Source organism: Prionailurus bengalensis, chromosome E4 (genome assembly GCF_016509475.1).
Source record: "Prionailurus bengalensis isolate Pbe53 chromosome E4, Fcat_Pben_1.1_paternal_pri, whole genome shotgun sequence".
Lineage (NCBI taxonomy): Eukaryota > Metazoa > Chordata > Mammalia > Carnivora > Felidae > Prionailurus > Prionailurus bengalensis.
This window is the reverse complement of record NC_057360.1, coordinates 20,477,303-20,495,460: the sequence shown is the minus strand read 5'-3', so window position 1 is coordinate 20,495,460 and position 18,158 is coordinate 20,477,303. Positions and strand designations below refer to the sequence as shown.

General features: G+C 43.0%; 1 protein-coding gene across 7 annotated transcripts in view; it reads right to left on the bottom strand.

Annotated features, from left to right (window-relative positions):
* The window catches only part of FAM20B (FAM20B glycosaminoglycan xylosylkinase), a 42,319-nt gene that overhangs the window by 7,611 nt on the left and 16,550 nt on the right, over positions 1-18,158 (bottom strand). For all 7 annotated transcript variants that reach the window (XM_043567605.1, XM_043567602.1, XM_043567601.1 and 4 more), the window contains 2 exons: positions 15,019-15,105; positions 10,737-10,846 (listed from right to left, as the gene is read on the bottom strand). In XM_043567605.1, the coding sequence (XP_043423540.1) occupies positions 10,737-10,846; positions 15,019-15,105 (197 nt within the window). The remainder of the gene's footprint in view (positions 1-10,736; positions 10,847-15,018; positions 15,106-18,158) is intronic.

The window sequence follows — 18,158 nt, the reverse complement described above, 5'->3', positions numbered from 1 at the left end:
TTATTAAAAAGTAAATAAATAAAAAGTTTAGGGGCACTTGGGTGGCTCAGTCAGTTGAGCGTCCGACTTCGGCTCAGGTCATGATCTCGCGGTCCGTGAGTTTGAGCCCCGCGTCGGGCTCTGCGCTGACAGCTCAGAGCCTGGAGCCTGTTTCGGATTCTGTGTCTCCCTCTCTCTCTGCCGCTCCCCTGCTGGCACGCGCTCTCTCTCTCCCTCTCTCTTTCAAAAATAAGTAAACATTAAAGAAAATATTTTTAAAAAGTTTAAAAAACCAAATCTAAAAGGTAAGTGATGTTTTCTTGGCCCTCCATCGCTATTAAATATAGCCATCAAATGAGCTAATTTCCTCCATGTAACCCCTTCACATACTCCTTGAATGACTGTTCATGTTCTCACGCACACGTATCCCTAAAGAGATGGGCAGCAATCAAACGTTCTGGTAATTCCAGCCCCCAGCACAGCACACACTCCATAGAAATAAAACCACTCCACGCCTACCCACAAAGCTGATTATATCACTCTTGTACCTTAAAAACATTTCTAGGTAAAGAATAGTTGAATTAATTGAACAATATACCACATATATAATGTTTATAATTATAAAAATATAAACTTATAAATTTAACTTGATCCCATCAGAAATACGAGCAGATCAGGGCACCTAGGTGGCTCAGCTGGTTAAGTGTCCGACTCTTGATTTTGGCTCAGGCCATGATCTCACGGTTCATGAGATCAAGCCCCGTGTTGGGCTCTGTGCTGGCAGCCTGGAGCCTGCTTGGGGTTCTCTCCCTCCTTCTCCCTGCCCCTCCCCCATTTGCACGCTCATGCTCACTTGTGTGCTCTTCTCTCTCCAAACAAAACAAAACAAAACAAAGAAATACCAACAGATCTTTTAGAGGGTAACTGGATAAAACGATTTTTAAGGTAATAAGGAAAAAGAAAAAAACTATTAGCAAACTCTTAAAATAAATCTCAAAGAGCAGGACTAACCCTCTCAAAACATACCATGACACCTCAATAATTAAACCATAGATCAACTCATGAACAGACAGGAGCAGAACAGGAAGTCCAGAAACTGAAACACATACAAACGAAAATTTATTTCAGGGGGAAAAAGACCACCGCTGTAGTAAGCTGGGATAACTACTGGGACAAGTGACAGCCACCCAGAAAAATGACACAAACAGCTGGGGCCATACTTCATCCACACACCAGGGTAAATTCTAACTATGTCAAAAAGTTAAATGTGAAAAATAAAACTATAAAAGTACTTAAAATTAAACAGGCAGAATTCTCCCATCATCTTCGAGCAAGCAAGGCTAACAATGATTCAAAATCAGAAAATCTGTAAGAAAAGATGGATCGATCACATTCAAAACAAACAAAAAATTTCTATAACGCAAAATGATACCGTAAGCAAAGTCAAAAAAAAGAACTGGGAAAAATATTTATATCTCGTATCACAAAGGGCTGTCTTCCCTATGTATGAGCTCCAATAATTTGTTAAGAGCAGTGGCAGAGCTGAAAATGAGCAAAGGATACACAAAGACAGGTAAAAGAAAATACAAACGGCTCTTAAATAAATGAAAAGATGATACATCTGAAAGACACAAAAGCCAAAGCTCGGTCACATGCTGTTGCTGATGCTAATGGAAAAGAGGGGTTCTCACGCATCACTACTGGGAACGTAAACTGGTTAACATCCGTGTAAAAGTACATGTGCCCTTTGATCGGGCGCTTTCGCTTCTGGATTGATTTGATCATGTATGAAGTTATACATGTGTACATATTAATTCTGGGCAACACTGGTTGTAAAAAAAATACCGGAACTTGTATGTCCAATAAAGGTCTGCTTAAATGAGTCATGGCAGATCCATACAACAGAGCACTGTACAGCTGGCAAAACAACAAAAGAATGAAGAAGCTCTTTATATGATAATAGATTTCTAAGACATATTAGGTAAGAGAAGAAGATGCAAAAGTACGTACAGTATGACATATGTATTATAAAGTGGCAGAGTTAAATAAAAATATACATTCGTATTTGATACAAAAAAGGACATAAAGAAATTACTAACAGAGATGACCACTGGGAGGAAGGAGAAGGAATGGAGAGATGAGGGGGAAACTTTTCTTATAATCTTTCTAATACTTTTTAAAAATTCTGAGTTGTGTGAATGTCTTACTGATTCAAAAACTTTTTTAAAAACAAGCAGAACACTGCAGCAAAGCCTGCCTGCCTCTATGACAAAACCCAAACTCCTGAGTTTGCTAAGACCCTTTGTAACTGAATGGAGTATGGTGTACTGGCTGAGTGCAAAGTAGGGTCAGGTTTCTGGGGTTAAAATATGGACCGCAATTAGACGTGAGACTTAGACGTCATTAGACGTGAGACTTTGGGCATGTAATCTCACCTCTCTGAACTTCCTCTGTAAAATGGACAGAGCAGCCCTCTTCCACTGGGTTGTGAAAAGCGAACGGGATAACCCACAGTCATGCTCACCACGGAGCCTGACACAATGTCAGAGACCAATCAATGCCATCTACTTGTTATTAATAATCTGCCCTCCAATCTACCTTTCCAGACTTCAATATCCCTGTTCACTGCCATGAACCTAGGCTCTGAATCTTTTACTATTTCCTGGATGCATCAAGCTTTTACAACTGGTTTTCTGATCACCTTCGTCTCCATGTTCTCCTTGAATGAACCTGTAATAATCAAATCTATACTTCTGGTCCACACTTCTCTCCTAGGCTGTAAACTTCAGCACCTAAATGACAGGTCAACATTTACCCCTGGATGTTCCTGTCAAGGTAAGATTTTGTACCAAATTCCACTGTGCAGAACTGTAATTCTTGGGACACCGGCTGGGTATTCTACAATTCAACTCAGTTCTGACACTATCTACCCAGAGACAGCACCAGACTCCAAAAGTTAAAGTCTCAGTCCCACAAGAACGCAAACTTGTGCAGCCACTCTGGAAAACGGTATGGAGGTTCCTCAAAAAACTAAAAATAGAACTACCCTACGACCCAGAAATTGCATTTCTAGGCATTTATCCAAGGGATACAGCTGTGCTGTTTCAAAGGGACACATGCACCCCCATGTTGATAACAGCACTATCAACAATAGCCAAAGTATGGAAAGAGCCCAAATGTCCATCGATGGATGAATGGATAAAGAAGATGTGGTGTGTATGTATGTATACACACACACACACACACACACACACACACACACACACACACACAAAATGGAGTATTACTCGGCAATCAAGAATGAAATCTTAAAAAAAAAAAGAATGAAATCTTGCCATTTGCAACTACGCGGATGGAACTAGAGAGTATTATGCTAAGTCAAATTAGTCAGAGAAAGACAAATATCATATGACTTCACTCATATGAGGACTTTAAGACACAGACAGATGAACACAAGGGAAGGGAAACAAAAATAATATAGAAACGGGGGGGGGGACAAAACATAAGAGACTCTTAAATATGGAGAACAGAGGGTTACTGGAGGGGTTGTGGGAGAGGGAATGGGCTAAATGGGTAAAGGGATTAAGGAATCTACTCCTGAAATCATTGTTACACTATATGCTAACTAATTGGGATGTAAATTTAAAAAATAAAATTAGAAATAAAAAAATAAATAAGAAAGATTAAGGGAGCCTGGCTGGCTCAGTTTGTACAGCATGTGACATCTTGATCTTGGGGTTGTAAGTTCAAGCCCCATACTGGGTATAGAGATTACTTAAAAATATAATCTCAAAAAAGTAAAATAAATAAAATAAAATTAGAAAGATTAAAAACTTAAGGGGAAAAAAGTCTTAGTCCCACAAGACTGTGCTCCAATTCAGATGCCAGTTGTAAGTCTAGGTGGTCACCTGGGCTTCTCACGGACGGGCTTAAAACTCAAGAGGTTTCTATAAGCCCTTCCTGGGGTCTGACTAATTTGCTAGGGCAGAAGAATATACACTGCGGAAAGGACAGTCTCTTCCGTAAATGCTGTTGGGAGAACTAGACAGCCACATGCAGAAGAATGAAACTGGACCACTTCCTTTTACCATACACAAAATTAACTCAAAATGGATTAAAGACTTGAACCTAAGACCTGAAACCATAAAATGCCTAGAAGAACAGGAGGAGAAGAACATATAGGCAGTAAGCTCCCCGACATCGGTCTGGGTGATGATTTTTTTTGGATCTGACACCAAAAGCAAAAGCAACAAAAGCGAAAATGAACAAATGGGACTACATCAAACTAAAAGCTTCTGCACAGCAAAAGAAACCATCAACAAAATGAAAAGGGGCTGATATCCAAAATAAATAAAGAACTCTTACAATTCAATAGCAAAAAACCAACCCGATTTTAAAAAGTGAGAAGATCTGAATCAACAGCTTTCCAAAGAAGACATACAAGTGGCCAACAGTACACGAAAGGTATTTCACCAATCAACAAAACTAAAATGCAACCAAGAGAATGGGAGAAGACATTTGCTAATGACACCTCTGATAAAGGGTTAATACCCCAAATTGATAAAGAACTTAACAAACTCAACACCCAAAAAACAATCCAGTGAAGAAATGGGCAAAAGACATGAATAGACATTTTTCCAACGGAGACATCCAGATGGCTAACAGACACATGAAAAGATGCTCCACATCACTTATCATCAAGGAAAATACAAATCAAAACCACAATGAGACACCACCTCACACCTGTCAGAGTGGCTAAAAAGAACAACTCAGGAAACAACATGTTGGTGAGGATGTGGAGAAAGGGGAACACTTTTGCACTGCTGGTGGGAATGCACACTGGTGCAGCCCCGCTGGAAAACAGTATGGAGGTTCCTCAAAAAGTTAAAGTAGAACTACCCAACAATCCTGCAACTGCACTACCAGGTATTTACCCAAAGGATTCAAAAATACAGATTTGAAGGGGCACATGCACCACCCCATTGTTTACAGCAGTGCTATCAACAATAGCCCAACTATGGAAAGAGCCCGAGTGCCCATCAACTGATGAATGGATAAAGAAGATGTGGTATACATACACAACAGAATATTAGTCAGCCATCAAAAAGAATGAAATCTTGCCATTTGCAACGATGCGGATGGAGCTAGAGTGAAGTCAGCCAGAGAAAGACAAATACCATGTGACTTCACTCATATGTGGAATTTAAGAAACAAAACACACGAACATATGGGAGGACGAAAAAAAGAGAGAGGAAACAAACCATAAGAGATTCTTAAAGATAGAGAACAAACTGAGGGTTGATGGAGGGAGGTGGGTGGGGAATGGGCTAGATGAGTGATGCGTACTAAGGAGGGCACCTGTGATGAGCACGGGGTGTTGTATCTAAGTGACGAATCACTAAATTGTACTCCTGAAACCAATATCGCACTGTATGTTAACTAACTAAAATCCAAATGAAAATCTGGAAAGGGGAGCCTGGGTGGCTCAGTCAGTTGAGCATCTGACTCTTGACTTCAGCTCAAGTCATGATCTCATGGTTGTGAGACTGAGCCTGGTGTTGGGCTCCATGCTGGGTGTAAAGCCTGCTTACAATCCTCTCTCCTCCCTCTGCACCACCCACCCCCGCCACCATTCATGTTCTCTCCCTCTCTCAAAAGAATTTTTTAAAAAGAAAAAAGGTGTTTCACATCATTAATCACGAGAGAAATGCAAATCAAAACCACAATGAGATATCATCTCACACCTGTTAGAATAGGTATAATCAAAAGACAAAGTGTTGGTGAGGATACGGAGCAAAGGGAACCCTTGTGTACTGGGTGGGAATGTGAACTGATGTAGCCACCACGGTAAACACTATGGAGGTTTCTCAAAAAATTAAAAAATGGAACTAACGTATGATCTAACAATTCTGAGTGTTTACTGGAAAAAAAAACCCCACCAACTTGAGGGGTTGGTGCCTCAACGTTCCCTGTGGCATTATTTACAATAGCCAAGATACGGAAACAACCTAAGTGTCCACCGATGAATGACTACTGCTGTATGTGTATGTATGTGTGTGTGTGTGTGTGTGTGTGTGTATGTATATATGTATATGTATATATACATATATATGTATACATATGTACACACATACATATGTATATATGTGTATATGTATATATGTATGTATATATGTACATATACATATATGTATATGTGTATACACACACACATATACATACACACACACACACACACAAAATGAAATATTATTTGGCCATAAAAAAATAAGAATGAAATCTTGCCATTTGCAACAACATGGATGGACTTTGAGGGCATTATGCTAAATGAAAGAAGCCAGACAGAGAAAGACAAATACCATCTGATCTCACTTACGTGTAGAATCTAAAAACAAAACCAAAAAACAATCCAAAACTAAGTTCTCAGATACAGAGAACAGACTGGTAGTTGCCAGAGGCGGTGGGGTATACAGTGGGCAAAATGGAATAAAGTGGGTCGAAAGGTACAAACTTCCAGTTATGAAATAGGTTGTTCCTGGGGGTGTAAAGCACAGCATGGCGACTATAGTTAATAATACTACAATGAAACTTGCTAAGCGAATAGATCTTAAAAGTCCTCACCACAAGAAAAAATTCTGTAACTACGTACGGCGATGGATGTTAACCAGACATTGTGGTGATAAAATGTGAAGCCATTGCGATGTATACCTGAAACTAACATAAATGTTGTATGCCAATTATAGCTCAATAAAAAAAAAAATTCCTGGAGAGGCTCATAGGAAAGCAGTTAACTCACTAGACTACTGGTTTATTACAAAGGATACAAAGCAAAAACCTGATGGAGATAAACAGGGCAAGGTTTCCAACAAAGGAGCTTCCGTCCTCATGGGGCCCGGCCAGTGGCATATGGAAGCATTCTGGTTCACTAATCTGGAAACTCCCAAATCCCATACTGCTGGCATTTTCATGGAGGGCTTTCTCAGAGAGGAACGGTCAATTATTAACTCTATTTTCGACACCCCTCTCCTCCCTGGAGAAGGGGAGGTGGACGGTGGGGTGGTGGTGAAAATTCCAAGTTTCCAATTGTGGCTTGTCTCTTTGGTGACGAGCTCCCGTCCAGGAGGCATCCGGAAGCCCACGTGGAGTCACCTCAAGAGAACAAGAGACACCCCTGTGCTGTTATTGCTTAGGAATTCACCAGGGTTTTAGGAGTTCTGTGCAGGCACTGGGGGCAGAGCCAAATATACCTATTTCTTATTATTTCACACAAGGAAACGAAATGTCCAAAATTTGATTCACTGTCTTCCTCCTCTTCACCTCCCCAGGTCTGCTCCTTTGCATACATTCCTACGACAGCTAACAGCTTTGTTATACCCTGAGTCATCCAATCCAGGAACTTGGGAGTCATTCTGAATTTTTCCTTCTCTCTCAACTGTCCCACTCAGCCCAAATGTTCACAAATCCGTTCCATTTTAATTCTCGAGTGTCTCTTAGCTCTTCCCCTCTGCCGTCCTTACTCCGGTTCTGGCTCGTACCACACACGCGGTTCGCACACAGCCTCTATGTGCTCTCATCGCTCATCTCATCCCCTTCCCAACCTCATCCCCATCCTCCACGAAGCCGCCGCAGTTGGGTTTCCAAAATTCCATTCTGATCTTCCCGTGCTCCAGCTTTTTTAACGGCCTCCCACTGCCTAGGCAAAACGTCGCCACTTCTAAGCCTGGTGCGCAAGGCCCTTCAGTGACATCGTTCGGATCACCTGCCTTCCCCCCTCACCGGCACCACACCCCCCTTCACTTTAGCTAAATGACACAGTCTCCTGAGCTTGCCACAGGCTTCTCTCACTTCTCGTCACCTTGTCCATGCACCGCCCGCCACTTGGAACACGGTTAACTCAGGGAGCCCGTGCACCGGATGGGAACAAAATTACATTTTTATTTTCATTAGCTTCTATCTGAAACTTAGCATTTCCGTCAGTTATGATGGCAGGGAGCAAACCAGGGTGGTATTAGCATCACCTGTGACTTTTTCACGGAAGAAATTAGACTTTTTGTATCATATTAGCACTGTTGCAGACAGCCCAAAGTATCATTCATACACAGTCTGAGATTATGATTATGATCTTGTTATTTCGTGTGTTAAGTAATAACAAAGCACATACTAGTATATCACAAACTTGCTTTTTCTAATTTTTGATAACAAAACTGTATTTCAATATTACTGGTTTCATTTAGAATTCTATGTATCCTAATTTATGTATTTAAAAACATTATTCTGAGAAAAGCTCCTCTCTAGCACGCCAAGAGTCTATAGTACAGAAAAGGTTAGAGTCCGGACACCCAGGATGTGCCTTCCCACTCTGCCTTCCTGGAGGATTGCTATTCTCCCTATAAGACTTGAATGAAATACCACCTTTGCTATCGAACTGTCACCTTGACCCTCACATCTGCCCTTCCCTTCCACACGCTCACAGGCCCTCTGTACGTGTCTGGTTTCCTTGTTAGACGAAACTCCTGGAAGACAGGAAGGTGTTATTCATTTTTGTATATTCAGCACCTGGTTCAGAGCCTACCACAGAGAAGTGAAACAGAATTTTGTTGAAAGAATGTCATTTTTTAAATGTTTATTTTTGAGAGAAAGAGAGACAGCGGGGAGGGGCAGAGAGAGAGTGGGGGACCCAGAATCCAAAGCAGGCTCCAGGCTCTGAGCTGTCAGCACACAGCCCGATGCGGGGCTCACAGCTTGTGTCACAAGCTGCGAGATCATGACCTGAGCCAAAGTCAGAAGCTTAACCGACTGAGCCACCCAGGCACCCCTGGAAGACTGTAAAAGAATATAAGTGGATGAAATATTTGAGAGTCTGAAAATCCGGGTCTGAGTCCTGGCTAACAAGTAGTAGCTATGTGACTTTGGGGAAGTCCTCTAATTCCTTCGAGCCTCTTTCTCAGGTGTGAAATATAGGTACATCTCCCTTACTTACTGCATTCTTTTGTCAACACGATCAAAATAAGGTAACTGTGTAAGTGCTTTGTTGAGCTGCAAGGGTCACATAGAACTTAGTTGTTATTATATGAAGTTATCTCATAACATATTTTTAAAAATTGTGCTAAGGTCAGCTCATTATTTAAAATCTACCTCCAGCCAAATCCGTCTACCTGCCGCTACGGATTGAATGTTTCTGTACCCCCAAGTTCATATGTTGAACCCCTAATCCCCAGTGTGCTGGCATTTGAAGGTGGGACTTCCAGGAGGAGCCCTCATGATGGGGTTCACGCCCTCGTAAGAAGAGACAGCAGAGATGATTCCTCTCTCATTCTCTCTGCCGTGTGAGGACACAGCAAGACGGTGGCTGACTATAAACCAGGAAGAGTGTCCTCACCAGAACCCAACTGTGCCGGCACCCTCATCTCGGACTTCCAGCCTCCACGACTGGGAGAAATAAATCTCCACTGTTTAAGCCACGTGGTCCATGAGATCTTCCGGCAGCGCCCACTGAGACGCTGCTCTGTGCTGAGGGTGCGTCCAGAAGCTCATTCCCCAAGTGTGCCAACCCCACGCACTGGCCTGTCTCTATGCCCTCGCTCCATTCTTCCTTTCTGTTACTTCGCCTGATGTCCAGCGAAGACGCTGCCTGGGTGGCTCCTACCGATGCTTCAATACTCAGTCTCAGTGACAATAACCTCCTCTACAAACCGTTTTCTGGCCTCTCCCTCTCCCACCCCTCGCACCGTGTCTGAGAGTTAACCTTCTGTGAGTCTCCAGAGAGCAGAGGCTCTGGCCTATTCTTGACCTCCTCTCATCCAGCAGGAACTTGTGTTTGCCTGAGCATAAAATTGGACAGGCAAAGATGATTAGAAAATATATGAAACAAATCATGACACTGTGTGTTTTTGCTTATTTGTAAGAACAGTGTAGCTTGGCCTTCTATGTTTAAATTCTGAATGATGAATCTGTCATAAGCCCTTTAAGTACTCAATTTCACCTCATTGGAAATATAAATCCATTCATTCTAGCCAAGCAAGCTGAAATTCATCTCGCAATGCTGTTTTGATAGTCATATCATAATGCAGAGCACTGTGTCATTGAAAATGTCACCACGATGAGGCTGAAACAAGAGCCCCCAGCACCTCTGAATCCTTCCCGTTCTCACTGTGCCCACAAGGAGAATTAGAGTGAGAATTTAGCTCAGAGTCCTCACCCTGGAGTGAGAAGACGGAGAACGGAGACCAGAGGGACCACAGCCAGTTCCATGCACAGTGAGTCATAGGCTGACCCTTTCAGAGCAGAAGGCAGCGGTGATCTTTCAGGCCCACACGCAACCCTACAAGGGCATTTCTGACCCTCTTACAGGCTTGCCTTAGGGTTTCCTCAATTCTAAGGAGATAGTTTCCAAGAAAGGACATGTATAGGAAAAACACCTCCAAGTCAATAATACACATTCAGGCTAAAATTTAAGTTTGAGATTTACTTTGAGATCAAGCAGAAGGAAAAGAAGTTATCACCTGCTTACACTATCAGTAAACTATGTCACTTCCTACTTCACAGACACAACAAAGCACACATCAGGGAAAACTTTCGCTTTCTGGCCACCTGCCGTCAGATCCATTTACCCCAGTGACCTGAGAACAAGTTACCTGATTTGGTTTTGTGCTCCCTTGAGTTCTTCAGTTCCTGAAAGTCACAAACCAGCTTGCGCCATGATAGTTAATAACTTATTAACTACTCCTCTATTTAAATGTCCTCTATAATCTTCTTACCTACGGTTAGGAAGGTGCTCAACAGCTGCTCCGTGGCAACAGGCTTGATCTCTGTCCGCAGATTAACAAATCTGCCAACCACTAAGGGCGCTCGGCGGAAACCCAGGATCCTGGTTTGGGAGGTTGAAGAACAGAAGAGAAAAATCTGTGGGGGTGTATTTGACAAAGTAGTCTTAAAAAGATATTGTTGTTTCATAGGTAAATGTATATATTTTGAGGATTTTATTTGTAAGTAATCTCTACCCCCAACATGGGATCGAACTCATGACCCCAAGATCAAGGGTCGCACGCTCTACTGACTGGGCCAGTCCAGTGCCCCTGCGGGTCAGTCTATTTTAAAGGTACGTATATTTATGAGCTTAATATCAAGATGTAGGTCATTTATTTTAATATGTACTTCAGCAAAAGGGATAAGGCAAATCTGGCCAAATGTGGACAGTTGCTAAATCGGGGAAATAGATACACGGGTTCATTATACCGTTCTAATTTGTTAGAAATTTTTCATAATAAAAAATTTTAAATAAATTTTAACAAAGCGTTAAAAAATGGGCTTAAATACAGAGAAAGACAGATACCATATGTTTTCACTCTTATGTGGATCCTGAGAAACTTAACAGAAACCCATGGGGGAGCGGAAGGAAAAAAAAAAAAAAGAGGTTAGAGTGGGAGAGAGCCAAAGCATAGGAGACTCTTAAAAACTGAGAACAAACTGAGGGTTGATGGGGGGTGGGAGGGAGGGGAGGGTGGGTGATGGGTATTGAGGAGGGCACCTGTTGGGATGAGCACTGGGTGTTGTATGGAAACCAATTTGACAATAAATTTCATATACTGAAAAAAAATAAAAATAAAAATAAAAAATAAAAAATGGGCTTAAATCCATACATAGGTTCAAAGCTTTGGGTAAAACAGCATACTGGCAGGAAACTATCAGATTAATCTGAAGGATTAACCCATAGGACTACTTAAATACAGATACACGCGAAGATAACCTCTCTCTAATGGTCTAAAGTATAACCTTATGGTTGAGCAAAATCATTTTTTAAAAAATGAAATTTACTGGCAAAAAAATACACACTCACTGAAGAAAGTTGGAGGGGCAGGACTTGGAATACACAGAATCGTTATGATGAAGAAAATAAAGATCACCCATAATTCCACAGCCCAGAAATAACTGTTGGACTTTTGGCATATGAGCATTTTTCCCTTTACACATAGATATAAAAACATACACACTCTTGTGTATATACACAATGGAGATTATACTATACCCAATTTTGTACCCTGCTTTGCATTCATCATTATATCATGAGCCTTTTCTCATGTCATTATAAAACTTTTAAAAACAGCTGTGTAGGGGAGCCTGGGGTGGCTCAGTCGGTTAAGTGTCCAACTTCAGCTCAGGTCACGATCTCACAGTTTGTGGGTTCAAGCCCCGCATCAGGCTCTGTGCTGACAGCTCGGAGCCTGGAGCCTGTTTCGGATTCTGCGTCTCCCTCCCTCTTTGCCCCTCCCCCACTCGCACTCTGTCTCTGTCTCTCTCAAAAATAAATACTGAAAAAAATTTTCTTAAATAGCTGCGTAAATAAAGAATCCACTGTTCGGGGTTGCTGACTGACTCTGTCTTAATCTTAGAAAAGCCGCAAAAGCAAGTTAATCAACTGAGGTGTCAAAATAACAAACATCGAGAGGACCTCCCAAGGCCAGAGAAGGTGGTCAAATCCTAAACGTAATGGAGAAATAGCAACCCAGAGCAGAGACGTGTCGGGAGCCATGGATGGGAAAGAAGAGTTGGAAAGTACTTTTCCTCCCTACTGACCAGTGCCAGGCCAAAGAACAGCAGCCAGTTTAGCGCGGAGGGGCCACGTCACAGCGGCAGTTAACAGAACGGGTGGGGGTACTGGCTAGAGAATAACTTGCAAGCTTTGAGGTAGGGAAGGACTTTTAAATACAAGGCCCCCAAAGCACAAGTCACGAATTGGAACATTAGTGTATTTAATTAACACCAAAGGCAGTGATTTCTGCACAAAGACAACTTCACTTGAAGTTAACATACAGGCGGTTGTGCTGTGAAAAGGTAAGGAGACGTTCAATTTTGCTAATAACTGGGGAAAAACAAAAATAAGTAACAATGATGTACCACTTTATTTGACTGGATTAACACAAATTAGTGTGTTGGATGCTATGAAGTACTGGTATAGATATGGGAAAATGATCTTCACGCACGGCTGGTGTCCATCAGCAGGGAAACAGGAAGGGGTTTGGGAATGAAGAAAATGGAAACAAATGAGGTCTTGGAAAGACTGATTCCAGAATGTCATTTAGTGAGAAGCAGGATTTACCTAACTCTCTACTGCTAGGTCTTAAAAGAGGCAGTGAAAATTCATGGCGTTGTGAACAAACATTTATTTAACCTTTTCCGTATCACTGGATGTTTGGATCGCTACCAGTTTTTCACTACTGAAAATGCTCCAGCTAAGATCGTGGGTATATATCTTTGAATTTCCTTACTTCTCCATGGTACTTCCTAGAAGTACCTTCCTAGAAATATCTTAGATAATTGCGTGAAAAGGTAGTTATGTTGCTCATCCAAAGAATAGGAACATTAAGGTTTCTGACACATGACAGAGTTCCTAAAAAGAAAAACTGAACCGATTTAACAATGCCACAAGCTGCATATGAATCTCAATCCATTCCTGCCAATAAAGTACTACCCTCTTAAAAAAAATACTGGCCATTTTCAGCAGAAGAAAGTAGTATCCCATGGTTTCAACTGGATTTTTTTTTAAGTTTATTTATTTATTTTGAGAGAGAAAGAGACAGTACAAGTTGGGGAGGGGCAGAGAAAGAGGGAAAGAGAGAGAATCCCAAGCAGGCTTTGCATGGCCAGTGCAGGGCTCAATGCAGGGCTCGAACCCATGAAGCCACGAGACCATGACCTGAGCTGAGACTGAGTCGGACGCTTAACCGACTAAGCCACTCAGTGCCCTTCAACTGGATTTGCTGTTACTGGTGAGGATGACTCCCTGCCATATTTATTAGCAACCGATCATTTCCATTCAGTCAACTGTGTCCTTAGACCATTTTCTATTAGGGTTTTAGCACATATTTGGATTTGTATAAACATTTATAATATTAAGGCTATTAATGCTTGGATTACATTAGGTTCAAGTATTATCTCCTAGTTTGATTTTACATTTTGTTTGATGTTTCCTGACATATGAGTTAACTTTATTTAGCTGAGTCTACCGAATAGCTTTTCCTTTGCAATTTTTCAATTATTGCTTTTGTGCCTAGAAAATCCTTCGTAATCCAGAAAAAGACAAAAGTCCATCTTTGTTTTCTTCTGGTTTCCTTTACACGTTCGTTTAAAAAATACTGTGAATATTTCTTTTAAAGTCTGTCAATATGCCCTGAAGAGGGGCGCCTGGGTAGCTCAGTCAGTCAAGCATCCGGCTCTCAGTTTTGGCTCAAGTCATGATCTCGCGGTTAGTGGGTTTGAGCCCCGTGCCGGGCTCTGTGCTGACAGCTCAGAGTCTGGAGCCTGCTTTGGATTCTGTGTCTCCCTCTCTCTCTGCTCCTCCCCTGCTTGTGCTCTGTCCCTCTCTCTCTCTCTCAAAAGTAAATAAATATTAAAAAAAAAAAAAAAAAGCCCTGAGGAAAGAGCTGATCAGAAGAACAAGTGAGATACAGGCAGTTCAGTTACAATACTCCTAAACTAGCTACCTGCTGAAAAAAAATTAATTTTCCTAGTTAGCTTATACATTTAGAATTTACATCTATTTTTCTTTTAGAATTATTCTGGTTATTGAAGCCATACGTTTTTTGTATGAAGGACCATAAAATTCATTATGTATGTCATGCTGTGTGCTTCTAGCATATGGGGATAAGTCAGTATTACCTACTTTAAACAAAAATAAGACAAAAAACCAGTACTGTCAGGTCTAATTAACAATCAATTCAATTTAGGGACTTGAGTTCCAACTCTGGTTTTCATCCTGCCCTCTTATTTACCAAGAACACCTGCGCTCATGACGACAGGAGGCATACCAGAATGAGATGATCTTAACAAGCATAGAGTGAAGATATTTACCCTGGTATTCCTAGAACCACCCAGATTATGAGGGACTCGTACAAATTTAACAGACTCTGTCGGTCAGCTATCTAAAGTAGGTACCAAGTCAAAGCCATTAGCGTTGCTCCCTTTAGAAGGAGGCCACGAGCCCTCTCCAAGGTATTTTTAAAAGGAAACACAACAAACGTAGCCCTCCATGATGGCACGTACCTGTCCAAATGAAAGGCTGCTACCTCTGCATTGTGTCTATCATAGCCAGCATACGGCTCCCCTTCTACCACATAGTCTCGGTTATACCTGCAGAGTGAGTGGGAGGCACACATGGAGACGTGAATTACATCAGCACCAGAGGAGACAGCACAACAGAAACTTCAGCAGGCCTGATTCTGCTCTGCAGACACGTTCTCAGTCCAAGCTGAGGAGAGCTGTGGATTAGGACAAATCTCCGGTAGGTAGGGTAAAGATAAAGTAGAGAAGGAAACTGGACTTCTCTCCCTGCCTCAGCAATCATTCTATGAATAAAACACGGAAGAGGTTATTTCTACCCCTCTGAAATACTTTCAGTGTAGTTTAAGTAACACTACAAGGTCATTTTCTGGAAGGCAAGGACCATCTCTGTATCTCTAGCACAATGTTAAGCCTATAGTTGGTGCTTAATAAACGTTTACTGAAATGTTTACTAGACTGAACTAAAGAAACGAAGGGAAACGTACAACTAAAATGTCTCTTTACCGGAAGGACTATGGGAAGGCTTGTAAGAGAAGTTTAAATTTGGGGGCGAAAAAAACGGTCTGGATGTGCCTCAGCTTTTGTTGAGGAGTAGGCAAAGGTGCCTATGAAAAGCGTTGTTGGAACAACCATCCTCTTTTTCTTTTTAGGTTTGTGATGACGTGTGGAGGGAATACTGGCCTGGCACGAGAGCTACATATACAGTTCTGTCACTACCTTCTGGGTAACCTTCAACAAAACCAGTCTCTTCTCTGGGTCTTAGATTCTTCATCTACAATGTATGAGGGGCCGGACCAGAAGGCAATTTCCAAGATATCATTCATCTCGAATTCCATTCTGATTATTTTACATCACATGCATGACATAAACAAAGGATAATAAAAGCTAGAATATTTCTTTCGACTAATCATAAAAAAAGATACCATTTAACTGTTAACTAGGAAGAAAGGGACACTAAATTCACCTATAACCTCTACTGTTTGCATGCATTTCCTGAATCAAAAGGCCTATTTATTAGGCTTTACAGGCAATAGTAAGATAGAAATGAATGGAGACTGAAGCAGAGTGGAGCTGTTCCACCGAGGACACTTGCATCGGGGAAGTGGGAAACACTGCGATAAAAAGCAGTGAACTTCAACAAAAATGACCTTGGAATCTAAAGGGAAACCATATCCACAAAACACATTCTCCAGGCAAAGTACGGAACATACACGTCAGAAGACAGCCGTGCGTCACCCCGTGGTCGGAGGCCAGTTTCTTCTTGGCCTGGTCAAAATACTCACGTGTAGTTCTTACGTTTCTAGTGTCAAAGCATTATTCAGGCTACTTAGGATTATACGGCTACCTCCCAAATGAGTCTCCATTTTTAAACAGAACTGCAGTAAAAGCTGACACTCCTCAAGCACTTCTCTCCCCGCGACAGCCGCAGGCCGTCCGTACAGCCGGGGCACAGTCCTGGAATACTTTCTTTGCTGGGGCCCCAGCGGGGCCTCCACACGCAGGGAGGTACGTGCAGTCCACTCCTCCCAGTGAAACGTTAGAGAGCTTTCCAATACATGGAAAGGCTGCTCTAAGTGAAATGTAAAACCCTAGAGGAATCCAGAAACATCGGGGGTGGCCTGGAGAGGAAGGGAGGGAAAGAAAAGGGAAAGGAGTAAGAATCACAGAGCTGCCCGCAGAGTCAGGAGGTCTGAATCCCTGGCTCACGTGTCGGCTGTGCGAAACACAGCAAGCCAGAACTCCGCGTCTCACCCGTCAAATGAGCAGTTGGACTGGGCGTTCTCCGAGGTCCCTGCCAGCACTTCCTAGGACCACTCACTCACTTCTACCCACTCCTAGGCTCCTGCCACCTTGTTGCTTTCCCACCAGAACTGCAGCCTTCGCCCGGGGAAAGCCAATTTACTTCCAGAATGGGTAGAGCTACACTGAAAAAAAAAAAAAAAAATCACGTTTCTAACGTAAGGCAAAATGTGCAAATAAAAGCATCACTGTCTTCCCATAAATTGCATCCACCGCACACGTGTCCTATCTCTGACAGAAGGACATGGCCAACCAGGCTCCGAAAGTGCGGAAACCACAAGTGGCTGTTAAAGAAAGGTGCGTGTGTCGCCTTAGCAGCAGGGGCGCAGAGCCTCCTCTCAGCAGAGAGTGATCCATCTTAAGTCACTGACAGAGCAGCAAAATTCATAGAGTAACTGCCAATAAATCACTCCTATCCTTCTGGGGAAGGACATCGGAGTCTGACCAAGGACATTAATTTGCGCTTACACCAGGACTAAATAGCCTCTGAGGCCCCCAGGGTCAGAACAGCAATTTGCTAGGTATCTCGAGACCAGAGTCAATTTCTACAGGCACTTGAACGTACACCCACCTTCCGCAGCCTGCGACAGCGCCAGGTGTCACCAGCACAGGTTGGGTGCGTGCAGTGACTGAGAGCGGGATCCCCCAGGGCAGGTGGGGCCCAGGCACCTTGCAGGTGGGGGAGGAGAGTCCCCGGGGGCTGCGAGTGGACATGGGCAGTTGGGGGGCGGGGACTAGTTTGGCAGGAATAAAGAGCAGGGTGCAGAGAGGAGGGCCGGACGGCCAGGGGTTGACCATTAGGCTGCGGAGGCTGCGCTTTGCCCGGTGAACAATGGGACGTTCCTGAATGTTTTCAAGCTGGGAACACCATGCCAATATGGGCGTCTGAAGGAGGAATGACAGCGGCCTTCAGGAAGGTGAGGGGAAGGCTGCAGTGGCGGCAGAGACAGGGGATGAAGCACAGTGACTAGGTGAGTTGGCGCGGTTATCGCCTGCCACCTCCCCCAGTCACCAGCCGGGCGGCCCCTCCCTCCACTTCTACCTTGACCGAGCACCGCGGGCCTTCCTGCACAGCGCCTGGACCAACGCTAACAGCGCCACTACCAGGAATACCTGCCTCCTCCCACTTCCTGCTGGCGCATCTTACCCCCAATTCCCCAGTGTGGGAACGGAGGGCTGGGTACAGAGGGGACATCCTCTTATTTAGACGTGAAATGCTCACAACTCACCTCTGTACACCAATTTCATTTGTTTTTAGTCTGCCTTTTTTCCATTACTCTGCTCACACTGCTGATCACCCAGGCCACAAACCAAGAGGTCGA